Source organism: Electrona antarctica (assembly GCF_951216825.1).
Source record: "Electrona antarctica genome assembly, chromosome: 5".
In the NCBI taxonomy this organism is placed as follows: Eukaryota; Metazoa; Chordata; class Actinopteri; order Myctophiformes; family Myctophidae; genus Electrona; species Electrona antarctica.
The window spans coordinates 22,783,260-22,799,568 of NC_136810.1; the positions used below are offsets into that span (position 1 = coordinate 22,783,260).

At 42.3% G+C, this 16,309-nt stretch overlaps 1 protein-coding gene across 4 annotated transcripts in view; it reads right to left on the reverse strand.

Moving 5' to 3' along the window:
* Positions 1 to 16,197, reverse strand: part of tdrd12 (tudor domain containing 12) — a 36,738-nt gene extending 20,541 nt beyond the window's left edge. Inside the window, exons 1-24 of one of the 4 annotated variants that reach the window (XM_079501801.1) lie at positions 16,028 to 16,196; positions 15,788 to 15,872; positions 14,553 to 14,628; positions 12,917 to 13,081; positions 12,272 to 12,408; positions 11,982 to 12,101; positions 10,930 to 10,985; positions 10,561 to 10,646; positions 10,149 to 10,335; positions 9,822 to 9,883; positions 9,638 to 9,744; positions 8,659 to 8,730; positions 8,517 to 8,565; positions 8,188 to 8,294; positions 7,932 to 8,051; positions 7,687 to 7,809; positions 6,710 to 6,790; positions 5,902 to 5,974; positions 3,776 to 3,889; positions 2,308 to 2,493; positions 1,611 to 1,764; positions 1,065 to 1,192; positions 521 to 712; positions 215 to 343 (exon numbers count right to left, since the gene is read on the reverse strand). In XM_079501801.1, the coding sequence (XP_079357927.1) occupies positions 215 to 343; positions 521 to 712; positions 1,065 to 1,192; positions 1,611 to 1,764; positions 2,308 to 2,493; positions 3,776 to 3,889; positions 5,902 to 5,974; positions 6,710 to 6,790; positions 7,687 to 7,809; positions 7,932 to 8,051; positions 8,188 to 8,294; positions 8,517 to 8,565; positions 8,659 to 8,730; positions 9,638 to 9,744; positions 9,822 to 9,883; positions 10,149 to 10,335; positions 10,561 to 10,646; positions 10,930 to 10,985; positions 11,982 to 12,101; positions 12,272 to 12,408; positions 12,917 to 13,081; positions 14,553 to 14,576 (2,472 nt within the window). In that variant the 5' untranslated portion in view covers positions 14,577 to 14,628; positions 15,788 to 15,872; positions 16,028 to 16,196. Of the gene's footprint in view, positions 1 to 214; positions 344 to 520; positions 713 to 1,064; positions 1,193 to 1,610; positions 1,765 to 2,307; positions 2,494 to 3,775; positions 3,890 to 5,901; positions 5,975 to 6,709; positions 6,791 to 7,686; positions 7,810 to 7,931; positions 8,052 to 8,187; positions 8,295 to 8,516; positions 8,566 to 8,658; positions 8,731 to 9,637; positions 9,745 to 9,821; positions 9,884 to 10,148; positions 10,336 to 10,560; positions 10,647 to 10,929; positions 10,986 to 11,981; positions 12,102 to 12,271; positions 12,409 to 12,916; positions 13,082 to 14,552; positions 14,629 to 15,787 lie in introns of all 4 variants that reach the window. The other 3 variants (XM_079501803.1, XM_079501802.1, XM_079501800.1) reach the window with 3 other exon arrangements.
* Positions 16,198 to 16,309: the final 112 nt, after the last annotated feature.

The following is a 16,309-nucleotide window of genomic DNA, read 5'->3' on the forward strand; positions in this document are numbered from 1 at the left end:
ATAAGAACATTCCCAAGATATGCACACCAGGTAATTTACTTCTGTACAGCATTTACGTGCAGGAGAATTAACTGTCCGATTCAGAATGAGCACCAAACGGTACATGGAACCTACTGCAACACCCCAAACCATTCATGAGTCCCGTGCTCATCTGTGGTTACAGACTACATGTTTTTCGCTTCACACAGTTTAGTAAGTTAAAGCTTTTCCCCACCTTGAATACATGTTCAACCTCCTGAGCAGAGCTGCTGATTATGAGGGTCTTCTGGCCTACTTCAGGGTGGACATCCAATGCACCTACCAGCGCAGTGGTCTTGGCACTCTCAAGACACAGGATGTCCATCTGTTAATATGAAAGAAACATATAAACCCACGTTCATACTCATTACTAGTTGGATGTTACAATGGTGTAATGCACTTAGTTTCTGGATTAACTAAATAAATATTGCAATATATTCAACAACAATATGCAGGGCTTCCCCAGGAAATTAACTTTATAAATGGAGTGTGAAAAACTGACCTGGTGCACATTGCCATAGAGAGCGGCCTCCTCCATGACAGTGATGATTATACAGGGAGAGGTCATGTAAGTGTTCAGCAGGCTCTCCATGTGACTGCTCCAGTGCTTCCCCACAGCCACTATCTGCTTGGGATAGAAGATCCGCTCCTCACTGGACGTCACCTTCTGGAAGTGCTGCAGGATGGTGTGCATCTAAGATGGTAGAATAATGGTTTGTATCAGTTCAGGAGGAGCTCACACACACACGTCCAAAAATCTGCATTCACCGTGCCGGATAACAGAGACAAAAATACAAAGAATCCGATGGAGTACAAAGTTTCGACCTTTCATAGGACTTAATCAGGTACCTACGAAAGGTTGGAACATTGTACTTGTTTGACCGTGTGGTAATTCTCTTCCTCTTTGGGTAATGTGGCACAGTTGTTACACACCCTGAAAGATCACATGGCTGATAACGTCAACCACAAAGTTGAGAATACTTCACACATATTCACGATATCATGCACAGTGCATAATATGGAACATCGTTACTTGATATTCTCACCTCATCTGGTGCCTGAGAGAAGAGCATGTCTGCTTCATCAAGCACCAGGTGACAGAGCCGCAGGAACAAGCGCAAGTGGCAGGCCAGCAGACGAACCAGGCTGAAGGGTGTGGTCACGACCACCTGGCCTGGAGGTATAAGGGATGCAAAGGTTTAAAGCAGAGGTGGACAGCCATGAATTTATGATCTACTGGGGTGTGCACACATGTGTGTCTATAAGGTTTGATTTTATTCAGTTAGAACCGTATCCAAAATGGCTAGTATAGTACAGCATAGCCATAAAAATAACTGAATTTCGTTTTGCTTATTGGTTCCTAGACGTACTATTCGTACTAATAACTATCCATTATTACAAACAAAGGCTACATCTGCAAGGACATACACAGCTATCTGCTAGGACCTGTTTAAGTTTGGGGTTGAGGTTGAGGCTGCATTATGGGAGTTGAAGCAGCATTATGGGATATAATTATATTACAGGACTAAACATTTTGGCTACATGTGGACAGTGGTGTACATGTGTGAATGCCAACAGACAAATAATCTTACAGTTTCTAGGGATCTTGGTAGCCGTGCCTTCTTCTTTTCCCACACCCACCAATAGAACCATGGGATGGAGGGACTGTGTACCGTGAAGGTCCTCCAAAAGGTCATATATTGTCTGGGCCTTTTCCCAGCCATGACATAAAATCACTGCAAGAGGCTGGACAACAGGACAAAAGGTCACAAAAGTGAAGCAGGAATAGTCATTTACTAATATAACATACAAACAATAGTCCAGGTAGGTGATAAGGACAAAATCTGACTGTGTACAAGTATTGATTCCAAGACACACCCCGATGCTGATGAGGATTCTGAATGGATACAGTGACTTGACATAACCAATTATAAACCATTAACGACGATGTAAACTGCCGATCAACTCACTCGTCACTCACAATAGCAACTAGCAGATCTGCACAACAGACGTACAACGTACAAGGCCTCAACAAATCTACAAGGTCACAACACGTCGCAAAGTGATGCGCCATATGCTTGTAGCTCAGCTGTTTAATTGTGTGTGAGCGACATTGTCGAACGGTGAGGCTCCAATCAACTGAAACTACGGGAACCTAAACCAGATACAAGCATGTAACTTTCAAGGAACATGGCATATAGTTATGCACAGAGCATCTTTGAACAGGACGCTGTTGTGTACAATGTGATATCTGCATGAAGAACAGATTGTGAAGAGTCATATACTCACTCCTGCTTTATGAGTGAGGGTACTGTAGAGAGTGGAAAGCTGCACGTGGGCAAGGAAAGGTGGGATGTAGTTCATGGGATCATCTGCAGTGTTGGTTATCAGCATGGTGTCACAGCCGCGGGCCACTGCTGGCCAACAGTAGCTCTCAGACACAGATGGGCCTGCATATTTCTTTCTCGTCAGGATCTGAATAGAGGGGTGCGTGCCAACACACAAGTACACAGCATGATAAGCACATGGTTGCTAGACAACTAACCAAACTGCTTTGAATTTAAAAAAGTTCTTGTTAGATAATCAAAGCCTGTTTGGGCAGATGTCGTTTCGAGCTTCATGCAATTGACCTTATGCACAAACACCGCAGCCATGTTGCCAGCAAGGCGGTAGCCTCGGAAACCCAGACGTTTTTATTTCCAGGGAGAAAAAAGAAGTCTGGGTCCGAGTCCACTTAAATTCGGCATAGAGTAGCGCAAACGTCGCTCACTCTCTGCTGATTTCTGATCGTCTGCACCTTTGTTAAATTGACGCACACCCATACACACACACACTCCTCTCTCTCTGTCGCTCTAATTAATTAGTCTCATGTCCAGCAGCTGCGCACAGTTTCTGCCGGCGGATCCTGCCACGAGCGCTTATGCCATAGAAAGCATAGGTGAGTTCCAGGCTAGCAAGGTGGTAACTAGGTGCAATTTCCCATTGACAGCCCACATCCAAACAGAAAAGTCCTATCTGATTGTATTAAACAATGTCAAACTCAACAACATTGCAGCTGTATGAAAGGCTTGATCTGCAAGTGTTTGTTTCATAAAAATCCACTGTAGACTTGTTATGAGCTACTTCGTCAAGAAATTTCTTGCAGGTGATTTTTTTCGTAAGTATTGGAGTTTGGAAGCACTTTTTAGTAAAGCAACCTCCTGCTGACACAAAAAAATAACCTGCACAGAATTTCACAGGAAGTAGCTCATAACATGTCTAGTTGTTGAGTGGTGCAACCACTCCAAGGAAGAGCAATGTCCCCATGTCCATCCATATGTATGTCCCTATGTTTAGAGTACCAACAGGGGGCGCTGTTGCACCACTCACTTCAGACTGGTCTGATTTGTTTTTTCAAGCTTTCCGTACAGCTGCAATGTTGGTGAGTTTGAAGTTGTTAAATACAATTAGATAGGACTTTTCTGTTTAGATGAATGGGAAGTTGCACCTAGTTAGTACCTTGCTGGCACGATGGCAGTGGTGTGAATAAGGTCAATTTCATCCATTTTTTGAAAATGTTTAATGGAAACGATTATGACGTTTATGAAAAATAATTGTGATTAGGGGATTGTGTAATAATTGTAACATGACATGCCACGTCTGCATGGCGGTGGGCAGGTACTTTACATGTCACTCCGACACGCCACATTGTTAGTTTGAACCATTCAAATATAAAATTTAAAAAAACAGAACAAAGTCACATTAAAACATATTTTACCCTGCGGACAACGTCCGTGATGGGAGCGTTGGTCAGACTGGTGCAGGGGTCCACAGTGAGGACAGAATGTACCAACACATCGTTGCTGCTGGGCTCACTGGGAACAACCTGGAGCTGGACACATCATTTAACAACTTTTTTTATTTATTTTAATTTAGGGTAGACAATTCGTTTTGTCTCCACCAGGCCGAAGGCATGGGGAGAGAGTATGTTTTGCACTCCGTCCGTGTGTGCGTCCGTCCGTCCGTCTGTGTACAGCTAATCTCTGGCAGCATTAACCCTGTTGATGCCAAATTTTGCACACACTGGATGCCAAAGATGAACCTTTGCCCCAAATTTACCAGAACGGCCTGTTATAGCACCACCAGGAGGAGGAGGATATTACTCCAGATTCTGTCCAAAAATTCCGCAAATCGTTACACAGTAACTCTATAGTCATGTGTTCAAGACTGATATTTCATATTCCATCCTAATTGACTAACATTGGCTTTCAAAGTTTGCAGGATTGCCCGTTGTGAACAAAAAGCCTCAAATCATGAACGCAGCATGCAATTTACGTGAAATCTTTCACAGACTTTCCTACTAGGTGGATTTTTGCAAAACACATTTTTGGAACAAAATGCCTCAAATCATCCAATTGCCACCCAAGGCATAAGAATAAATGGCACCCTTTTCACATTGGCCTATTATAGAGCACAGCAGTCTGACATCAATATCGGTAGAGGGCGCTAAGTCCACTGGTTCATGTACTTTTTTATTTGCATTGTAATCTCCATAGGGGGATTTCAGATCACCTCATATAAGAACTGTGATTGAAAATAAAAAAATCACGGCCATTTCACTCATATGGATACTGAGAGAAAACGCAATTGTTACTGCTACTAAATTATTCACAATGCTTATATGAGACGATTTTAAGAAGACCCCATAGAGAAAAATGTCCATGAACCAGGAGATGAGCGAGTGACATCAGGACTTCGGCGCACTATAGCACCACCAGGAGGCCACAACCTGACCTGGTCTGGTGGAGACCTGTGCCCCAAGGGGCACTTTTTCTAGTTTACCCCTTTTTCGCCCCAATTTAGTCATTATGGCATCCCCACACACGTCTGTGTCATCACTGCTGTTGTACCACTGACTCACCTGCCAGTGAGGAGCCCCCATCAGGAGGACATATAGCCTTTCTAATCCTCCCACCCCAAAACTCCCTGTTGACCGGGCCTTGCTGGCCGCCCCAGCCCATAGGAGTACATGCAATGACCAATATGTATCCTCCCTAGTCCCTCCCTCCCTCCGGAAGTCGGATTGCGCAACCGCGCTGCCGTTCACCTCCTTTTATACAGGCTGAGCGGCTCTACGGAGCTCTCCATGGTTAGATAAAATGCACAATGTTCGGAGGTCTTTGCGGATTATCCGGTGATCTAGAACATTAGCGCTTTCTAGAGCAAGGATGGCTTCATTTCAGCTTGCTAGCATTAGATGGGTTAACAACTTGGCAACTCCCAATATCATTAAAGGCATTAAATCTTTTTAAAATCCACAAGCACACCAAATGCCACAATGCAAAAAAAAACAAAAAAACATCCAGACCCCCATGAACATGGCCAGGGTGCCGGCCCGGTTACTCGAGCCTCCCCATGTGCGAAACGGTGGAGAAATGACAGTTAACGTGTGGGGCTCCCCGGAACATCCAGACCCCCAGGAATGTGCGTGCGTGTGAGGCTGTCCCCAGAACATCCAGTGTGTGTGTGTGTGTTTGTGTGCCGTGGGGGTCCCCGGAGCATACAGAGATCCAGACCTCCATGAAGGCGCCCAGGGTTCCGGCGTACTCTACTTTACTGGCCACTTTACTTTGGAGTGTGGGGGTGTCCGTGCTGGGACACGTACGTACACATAGATACACGTACGTACGCATACACACATAGCTGCGTAATGGAGCGGAGGCACCCCCGCCCCCCCCAAAAAAAGGAAAATGTGTGATGCAACATGTTGAGAGCTTGTAAATATCCTACTAGTTTCCCTATTCATCGTACGACTGATTACAAGGGGTTTAAGTGGTCAACATTACAATGCACATAATTAATTTATGTACTAAAAGTGATGTGTTTATGATGGAGAGTACTTACATCATCATCTGTTGAGTCTGTATCTTCAGAGTCTGGAGGATTCAGTGGAGCTGGATTTAGCCACTCAGCAAGTCTGAAATCCAAAGTAAAAATCTGTCCAGAATTTCCATTCCAACATATGACTCAGTATTTCAAAAGCCCTCTAGATTGTTAATAGTCAGAAAAACATTTTATTTTATGTCAATATGTGGGTCTCAACACAGGACACTACTATGAAAACGTGCATTTCCCGTCAGCTAGTTCGTCACCCTTGTGACATCACGTGACATCAATGTCATCAATATTAAGCCCATATATGGGAATGCCAATATATGGAGATCCCTGATGTCATAAACAATGGCCATAACTCTAGACGGGCCTGCCCCAAAGTTATTAGTGCAGCAGCGCCCGGCAGCCGGCAAAAACTAGAGTTCTCAACAGGCCCGAAAATTAAGTCTCGGCCCTACCTGGGCCCTCATCAGACCCTGTACACTCAAGACACTGCCGCCGCTGCCTCCAAATATGGAGCTGAACTGTTTTGACATTCCATATGCTGATCTGACCTAATCAAACCCTGTACACTCAAGACACAATCCATATAGAGTATGGCCAGTACAGAATTCATTCCATATGTTGATCTGACCCCCCCATGCCAAAGCGCCAGCGCTTGCACAGCAGTTTGCTGTCAGCCAGGTGGATGCGTGCACACGACCTCGTCCTCAGGCGTCTTACTGGTGTGTGTGTGTGTGCGCGTGTATATAGAATTTATTACATTCTTTAGCTTACTCTGACATCTTTTTGTTAATTTCATACAATAGTGGGAGCTTACCGTTTACAGGCGTACAAGTCCTCAGAGCATGACTTTGTGTAGATCTCTTGAGACAGGCTTTCAACTAGGTTGGTGGGAATGCTGGGGAGCATAAGGTGTAGAAATTGGGTTAGTGCACATGATTTTAAAGAAAAATACTTTTCTCACACTTTTAGACTAACAATTGATGCCAAAACAATGGGAAATTTTCCATTTGTGCATTTTTATATCAAAAGTCCATAAAATCTAATTGTAATTACTTCCTTTGAACAAAAACGTGATGATGTGTCGAGCCTCAAATGAATCTTGATTTCATTCACCCGTTTTATTCCCATCTCAATGAATATTGTATTGGTATGATAACATATCTTCTGGAAATGTGGAGACCATAATATTGATATGTACACGGCTGCCATCTTGCCAGCAAGGTCCTACCTAGGTGCAACTTCCCATAGATAGACAGCCCATTCATCCAAACAGAAAAGTCCCATTTAATTGTATTAAATAACGTCAAACTGCCCAACATTGCAGCTGTACAAAAAGCTTGAATTATTGTCTTACTATCTGCAAAGTGTTTGTTTCATAAAAATCCACCGTAGACATGTTATGAGCTACTTCCTGTCAAGAAATTCCTTGCAGATGATTATTTTTCTAAGTGTCAGAGTTTGGAAGCACTCATCAGTAAAGCAACCTCCTGCATTATGTGCAAATTCTAAACAGGTGGTACACATGGGCTGTTGAGTGATAAGTCAACAAGGACTTCCAAACTCCAGCAAAAAAAAATCATCTGATCAATATGATGTCAGTACTGCTGCCAGTCTGGAGCAGTGTGGCAAACCACATATTCGGGCAACATTTAGTTGGGGCAACCAGCCGGGCAGAGATACACACCTGAGCACGCAAATCTGAGTTTAGCGCCCCTTTCTCATTGACTATCGACAAAGTAAACCAGTTTACTTCAACTTCCAGTTGAAGTTCACAATCATTAGTGATCTTACTTGTGACCTGTGTCCGGAGGTTCAAGTTCATTGCTGGAGCAGCACATGGGGTCATCCTTCGACAGGTCACTCTTCATAGACACACAGCTGGGTGTTGGAGACTCTGGTCTCTGGTGAAGACTTCTGAAATAATAGATTCCGCACAGTGGGTGTCCGGGTCGGTATCAATCTCCCCAAATAAAAACGGTACTGCTGTGAAAATACCCATTGAGCAAAAGTGTGAAAACAATGCTAACATGACCTACTCAGCGTTGGCATCTTGCCATTCAGCCATCATAGATTCCACAGGACTGCTAAGCAAAGGTAAAAGGGAGCCATGCACCCCATTGTCTTGCAGGCCATTACCAGCGTTACTTTCTTCATTGCTGAAAAGACAAAATATACTTGAGCACCACGTTTGTACAAAAGGATTTCCTACATTTATAGTAGTAATAAATCGCTATAACTTACAATTTTGTATCCCCCTATAACTTGTCCCCCTTCACTTGTCTTTCATCTTACCAGGGAGCTGCAGGCATGTGTGTGACAGTCCTTCCCTCATTCACTGCTCTGTGGTCCTGTGTCATGCTTTCATCCAGTTTATCATTCAGCTCCACATTCAAATTTGTCTAGAAGCAATTCAGTGATTTAAGAGCAAAGTGTTTTAGACAACTGGCATTTTTAATGAATGAAAATATAACATCCCTTGTTTCGGCTCAATGACTAACAAAAATGTTAAATTATTTTTAGTATCCTTCACTTCCAACTGCAGGCCCTATCCTGCAAAGAAACTACCCCCACTTAAATGATACATTATACCTTTAATATACAGAAAGAATACACAAACTTACATTGGGAACTGCCTGCTGTCGCCTTGACCCAGTCAAAAATCTGAACAATCTGTGTAGAAGATACAATTCATGGTTTAATTTCCAGCATGAATACATAAGAAATAATAATAAGAAAAAAAACATGAAATCAGATTTAGAGTACCTAGATATATTCAGGTTATTGGTCAGAGCGGCAAACAGGGAAGCATCAGTGTCGGCAGTCTCTGAACCATTACTGTGAAGGAAATCATAAACACCATGCCTTGTAACCAATAGTGCACATGTGAAAAAAAATTGGCCAGTACAGACGAAGAAAACTCAAATTTTAAATAACAAACATTCCAAGAAAATGGGTTTTAAGAGAAACATCACTTTTCTGGAGACTTTAATCCCTGCACACTCGAGCAAACTCCCTTAATCTCAGTATTGAATAGCGAATGGTGATAATAAAGTAGTAAGGTCTACTTTATTATCACCTTTATTATGACCACTGCATTTGACCGATCCTAAATTCTAGTCTAATCTAGTTTCAAGGGAGTGTCAGGTGCAGGGGCGTTGCTAGCGCTATGCAGACAACGTGACTGCGTTGGGGCCCAGAGGCAAGGGGGGCACACGGCGGCCCACCCGTGCAGTCTGTAAAATAAAATTATAAATACATAGTGTCGGGGGCACTCGCTGATCAGCCTGCGTCAGGGCCCACTGACATCTAGTTACACGTCTGGTCAGGTGTATGCGCTAGGATAACTTGCATTATTAAAGTGCCTGAATTGGGCACTGGCCTACTCGGGAACGATGCAAATTGGGAATGCATGCCCCAACCTGATATGCAATACCCGGTATACCCATTGTCGGAATATGTGGAGAATGTGTGAAGAGTCCACACTGACTGCGAGAAGTGGACTAAAACTAATCAATGTCAGGTGTGGTGAATTTGCTGAATCAAGCTTAAGCTAGGATTGTCTGCGGAACCAAAACTAAATTATACGATGTATGTGCCTATACGATTTATGTACCCGTGTAAAAGAAACATCACATTGAACCTTGAATGAACCCAACCCAAGATACATGTATTCTGGTATTGGAGGTAGCATGAGTTCTCTCCCATACCAAAAGTATTGTATATATTGAATAGAAAATGTCACCTGTCAATGTCAGAAATATTGGTGGTTGCATCCGTGGGAGTGCTACCGAATACTTTCCTTGGATCCATGGGCCTCCCGGAGGACTTAGTCTTTTCCTCTGGGCTCTTCTGAAAAACATAATAGCATTTAAAGATATTGACAGCTGCACAGTTCTTAGAGCTATGAAATCAGCTTTATGCCTCACCTCTAGCAACATGGAGTTTAACTCCCATGGTCCTGAGCTGGTAACCGTCATCTCTCCATTTTCTAAGGATAAAAAGAGATTGAGATTGTATAATTCTCAAACTCTAGATAGGCTACTATGAGTAGGCCTGTTCACAATAATTGTACATTTTCAAAACATATCTGAAATAGCAAATCTACAAGTTGAAATTAGATCAGCCATTTCCACCGTTCTCAAAAAGTCACACATTTTGTATATTTCAGTTTATCATATCTGTCCTGGGCAACTTTTGTGCAACATTCAATGCCAAAAACAATCACAATTATTTGGAGAATGAATAACAGGCACCATGTCCGAGTGGAGTGATGGGTGAGGATAGTCTGACGGGGCAGCAGTTGTTGGAGAGGAACGTTTTGGTATCGCAGTAGATGTCATGTGTCAAAAAGGCAGGTGACTTGTTGTCCTGGTTGCCGTTGACCATATCCCTGGAGTAATATGCAAACTTCTTGGCCACGAGCTCATCATTCACATAGATCTGGAAGGGGGAAGAAAGGAAGTGGATTACTTTTAAAATGCACACACCACAATTCTTAAGGTTTTTAGTGTTACTATGGAGTGGTTCTCGACTACAGTAAAGTACTACCACTATTATTAATAGATATCACACATTAAGTCTGCTTCTTCATTATTCCATTAATCGGAATGGTTATTGATAGCAAGTAATGGATAAGTGCAGTCCTAAATGTGTGCAATACTTTACTTTGACATCCTTGATGTTCAAGTAGAGCTCAATGGCAGTAGAATCAGCTTGTGTTTCATGCAACACTGCCTCAGTCTGGGTAGAAGCTTCAGGATAATAAACAATTATTAAAAAAAAGAAAACATGAAATTAGTGTTTAATAGTGTCATATTACTCAAATACATTATTGTACCAGTATATATATATATATAGGATACCAATATCGAGCAGTATTGCATTCTCTTGAGTAGATGTATGCATCAAATCAAAGCAATGTGTTTATCCTACAGCCGTCTTTGCTGCGCATGCATGCAGCACCAGGACCTGATGTATGCAACATAGTATTACACATCTATCCTTTACTGTAGTAATAATGAAGAAAGGGCAAACCTTGTAAGAGGTTGTGAAGATAGCGTGTTGCAGACATGTCCCACTGGGTGCATGGTCTGGACAGAAGTAAACATCCATGTTAACAATGGCCAAATAAATAGAATTATTTTCTAATCTGCATTGCAAGACAATGGTTTATATAGGCAGAACTGTACATCTCCACAAGCATGATGAAGACTTAGGGCCCTAATTTTGGCGTCTGTTTTAGCGTCGATCATCGTCAATTATTATCTTAGGCGGGAAACGGAACAGGCTGCCGGTGAGCATGCCAAAATGCTCATCTTAGTAAATTATCTCCTGAACAGTTTTGGTTGACAAAGATAGCGGTTTTGAGTACAGACCATGCCAATATGGCTGCTAAAGTGCTACAACAAATGCTATAGAACGGGTTAGTGGTTACAATGTGGAACACGGACAGACAGTTTGCTATGTAGGACAGTGCACGGTTTTCAAAGTGGGATCAGGGTTCCTTCAGGGAGTCCCAAGGGGTCCCCAGCTAAATGATGGTTAGGAACCAAATGGACCTTGCACCCTATGGCCTGTGTGTTTGACTGGATTGCTGAATTCCTACAATAAACATAATGCTTTGTTGCACTGCTCCTCCTTGTGGAGAGGGGAAGGGCTGTCTTACTGAGACAACATGTAGTCCAGGAAGGAAGTGAGACCAAATACTAAAATATATAAAAACACATAAACACATACACAGATTTAAAATAAAAACAACCCAGGAAAGTGTTTCTTGTGTCCTAAACATCGTTAAAATAAGATCTGGTTGCAAAGGGGGTGGCAAAAGTGGCACTTTAATGAACAGTGTTCTGCTTCACATGTTACACTATCCTGATGAAACTGCTGAACATGATGTATTTGTTAGTGACCCAAATGGTGGACTGCCTGACCACCATTGCCATCCTTAGACACGCTGTCAATTTCAATGAGCCATAATGTAACAGTGTAAGGGTATAGTAATGTTTCTCCTTGCTGTTATGAGCAGTGTGCCTTCGTACTATAGCTGAATTTAATCTGACATTGTGGGTTGCAACAATGACACTTACATGAGTTCAGCTTTCAATCCATCTAAGGACACCTGCAGTGTTGTGGGATGAAGTCCAGAAAGGTGGAACTTCTTTACCCAGAAGGGCAGCTGCAGGACTTTCTCCACAGGACTGCGAATCCTGATGAAATGGGAACATTGTTAAGCGACTTTGAGTACCTTGGAAAGTGCTATATAAATCTATGTATTATTATTTAATATTTGTACACAAGGGCCATGCAAACCTTTACAAACTTGGTCAAAATGGCACACATCTAAAACTGTATATACGGTAGAGAAATATGATCTTACTCATCACACTTGACACTGATGTATGTTCCATGGTCTACCAGATAGCACATGGCATGCTTTTGGTCAGTGTTCAGGTTGATAGACTCCACAACAGCCCTGCACCAGTTCTTCATGGATGAGCAGTACACCACACAGACCTAAGGATGAAAAGAAAGGGCTGGTGATATCTGGCCCCGTTTAAAGTTATGCTACACATTTATTTTAATTTAATAATTAATATTCGGCTCTTGAGCTGGTCATTCAATACAGTAAGGCTACGTTTTGGATTCCGATTTCATGGGAGTTAATTGTCACATACAAACAGCTGAAGGGAGTGAAATCGTTGTACCTTGAGATTCTTCTTCAAGAGTGTGAATAAAAGGAATAAGCTAGAATCATAACATGGCCAGTACCAACCAAAACCATTACTGAATTCAGATTAACCACCACTTGGGTAGAATTTTGTATAATTTAATTTTTTTTTGTTTGATCGTACTGAATGCTACGAGAAGAGTGTTCAATAATAGGGATCTATTTATTGAACTTAACCCATTTTGGACTGAGGTCGATTAAAAAAAAAGGCTTCTAAATGTTTCTATGTCAGTGGTGCTCAAACTTTTTCATGTGAAGGAGCCCCAGAATTATCTGGGGCTCTTTTTACCTTACCTGCCCTTCCTCTACAGATGCAAGTGTTAACGTCTTCTGCACATCAAGGTTGACGTTATGATACAAGAGATTCATTTTCACTTGTAAGTCGCCATATTTTGCAGGAGTGTCCACTTCTGTCAGATCCTTGATAATTCTACCCCAGAGGCAGGAGGGATTCTCAACCTAGAGGTGAGGACAAAGATAATTTTAATTCAAATACAATCCAATTGTGGCCTAGAAACACATACAAGTAATAGTATTGTAATCACAGATCGTCAATAAAAAAAAGAAATTAGAAAGGGCTGGTGATATCTGGTACAGTAGCCTGGACAGCATTCCATTTCGGGTTTATGATCCGGTCGGGAGCGGATGGTAACTTTCGTCATGTTGTAGTCAATGATTTGTAGTCATCTGGCAGGAAACCACAATGCGGAATGTATGAATGGGTACTACTTATTCCGCCTTGTGGTTTCCTGCCTGATGACTACAAACCAGTGACTACAACATGACGTAAATTACCATCCGCTCCAGACCTGTTCACACAGCGATTTTGGAACACAGACCAGGCTTTGCTCCGAGGTGGAAAGCCTGGTGACGCAAGGTTAATTCTGTATTTAAGTCCGACGTCATTTTGTAGTGCTACGTTACGTCCGGGTCCAAGTGGCACCAGCTCCCGTCCGCATCTCATTGTAAATAGAATATCTACTCGTGAATCTTTTTACAATGACGTTATTTTTCAGAAAGGAAGCCATTGAGGGTTAAAATGGGTCTTAATGCTTCCAACTAGAGTAGAATTATTAATGTTTTGTACAAGTTTCCATGACAAAAACAAATATGATGTGGAGACAATAAAGACTATTATTATCATTATTATTGAAGGTGGTAACAGTCCATTTGCTCAGTAAAATATTTCGGGGGCATATTTAGAATGTTTGCAGGCTTGAGTATGTTGAATCTAGTTTGCATTAATGAGGATTTAGTTGACACAATAAAATAAAATGGCGATAGTATTCCATGTGGAGCAAACGGCCTGTCACAGCCAGATTTGGGAGAGCAGCGCAGCTTTGTTGTTGCGAGGAAAGCGGTAAAATTAGACTTTCGTGGTTGTTTTCGTCTCAGATTTAGTCCGACGGAGCGGCACAGTATAACTCTTTGGGGACACAAAAGTAGGACCCGGAAGTATCTCACGTGCTCGCGCTCACATCACAGCTAAAATACTGAATGGTACAGTAGCTCTGTTGTCTGCACTGTGATTCCCAGAATTCAGTTTGAAACAAAAACAGCACCATTTTCTTCTACTCAGTGGGCAGTTCAGAAACCCGTCCACCAGTGACATAATCAATGGCGAATCCAAGCTAATAGAAACTGCAGGTTTTCTATTCCTGAAAAGTTGCAAATATTGAAATCTGTCTAACGATGATGTCACTGGTGGACATCATCGTATAAAAAAATGTGCTATTTCTGAGGGCCAATTATGAAGATAGGTTGAAGTGGTCCTTCAATTGCAGCTCCAAAACGTTGCTGCAATGTCCTAGCACCAAGGGTATTTTGGAAAGCAACATTTTGCTATATAAACATTAAAATACATAAATACAGTTCCAATTGATATTTCGTACAGAAAATAGTTATTTTATCAAAACAATTATGTTTTTACCTTCAGAATCGATATTTCCAGCATTATGGCCTGTTAATCAAGCTGATGACATTCAAAAGCCTGGGAAACAGCAACACTGCAAGAGAACATACAAAGTGAATATAACTCTACTCTACTGTGTTCATCAACACACTGACACTCTACACTGTAGCATGACTTCCATTCACATGGGAAAACCATAAATCACCTAGTAACACAGCGTCGCCACGTGCACTGCTGTAGTTCCAACTTCCAAGGATGTATGTCAAGTGTCAACCACAAATCAATTCAGTCTCAATTAAAATTGTCAAACTATATCAGTTTGTCAAGTTAGTTAGTTGCTACGAGAGTGAGGTCTAGCAAACACCTATTCGGGATTCCTGGATCGCTGCCCTCCACAATTTCCTAGCCATCATCAGGTTCTTGAGCTCTGCAGTGTTGTCAGCCAAGCTGTCGCGCCGCAGCACTTCTACATAGGTGGTACGCTTCTTTCCCCTCCTGGCTTTGCCCGGGGTTGGCTACTTGCCATTCAAGATTGCGTCCACAATAGCTGCAAAATGCCTATAAAGCTGGGATTTAATACATAAAAAAATCATAACAATTATGCACTTGGTGACAAGTTTTAGATATTTGGCATGGTGTTAGGTATGGGCATAATGTTTTCAAAAACCATCGCAAACAAGTTGGGCTCGCCCCCTAGTGGTCTGTTTGCAATGAATCCAATGCTGGCCTATTTAACATTGGATTCATTGCAAACGGACCACTAGGGGGCGAGCCCAACTCGTTTGCGATGGTTTTTGAAAACCTTATAACCATACCTAACACCATACCAAAAATCAAAAACTTGTCACGAAGTGCACGATCTTGTTGATTTTGGACGAATTGGGATACCAGCTACTGGGAGCAAAACTCCCGAGAGAGCGCTGCGAGCGGCGAAAAAGGGTCGACACGACAGCTCCATCTTTAGTGGAATACATGTAGAGTTGTAGTTGCAACTTTGCATGATGCGTACATAGCCCTATATATTTTGTTTTAATAATGCCGGGTGAAATTGCAATTTGAATTAGTAAACAAACTTTATATCGCTTGCTAAAAAAATAGCCGAACCAACAGATCTACAAGCTCTACAAGCTAACGTGTTGGCTGTTGGAGTAGGCGTAGCCTAAACCCTATCGTAGATGTAGGCCTAAGGCCTATTTTATCGATAAAATACATCTAGTTCTAGTATAACACATACAATTTGTTTTAATACTTACATTTCTTTGTGACGTTCTCGCCCTTGCTTGCACTCCTGTTGGCCTGCAATGCAACTGTGATTGCTGGATGTATACTATCCACGGGCTATGTCCGAGGAGCCGAGCAAAAGCAGTTTTACACGCTTAATATGTACCTTTACACACACTAACAATAATTGACTACCTTGAACCTAAGAAGACAGTTGGGTTTATTTGTCACTCAATCATACAGGTACAACTGCACTGCAGCAGAATGCTTACCGTTACCGACCTCATCACTTAGGACAATTTTAACGGGAGACGGCGAGCCGCGAACACAGCTGAAGAACATAACATTAATTTTGGGTGTGTCTCATTTAGATGCTTCTGTGTGCTAGCGGGGGTGGAGCTAACTGCACAGACTGCCCCATATAACTCTGTCGCTGGCAAAGGGAGTTAGGGACGCCGCATTCACTGAATCAAACACACCTCACCTATGTTACATTTAATAGCCTACTTCCAGCTGCGTTAACGGCTGCCATCTTGCCAGCAAGGTAACCTCGC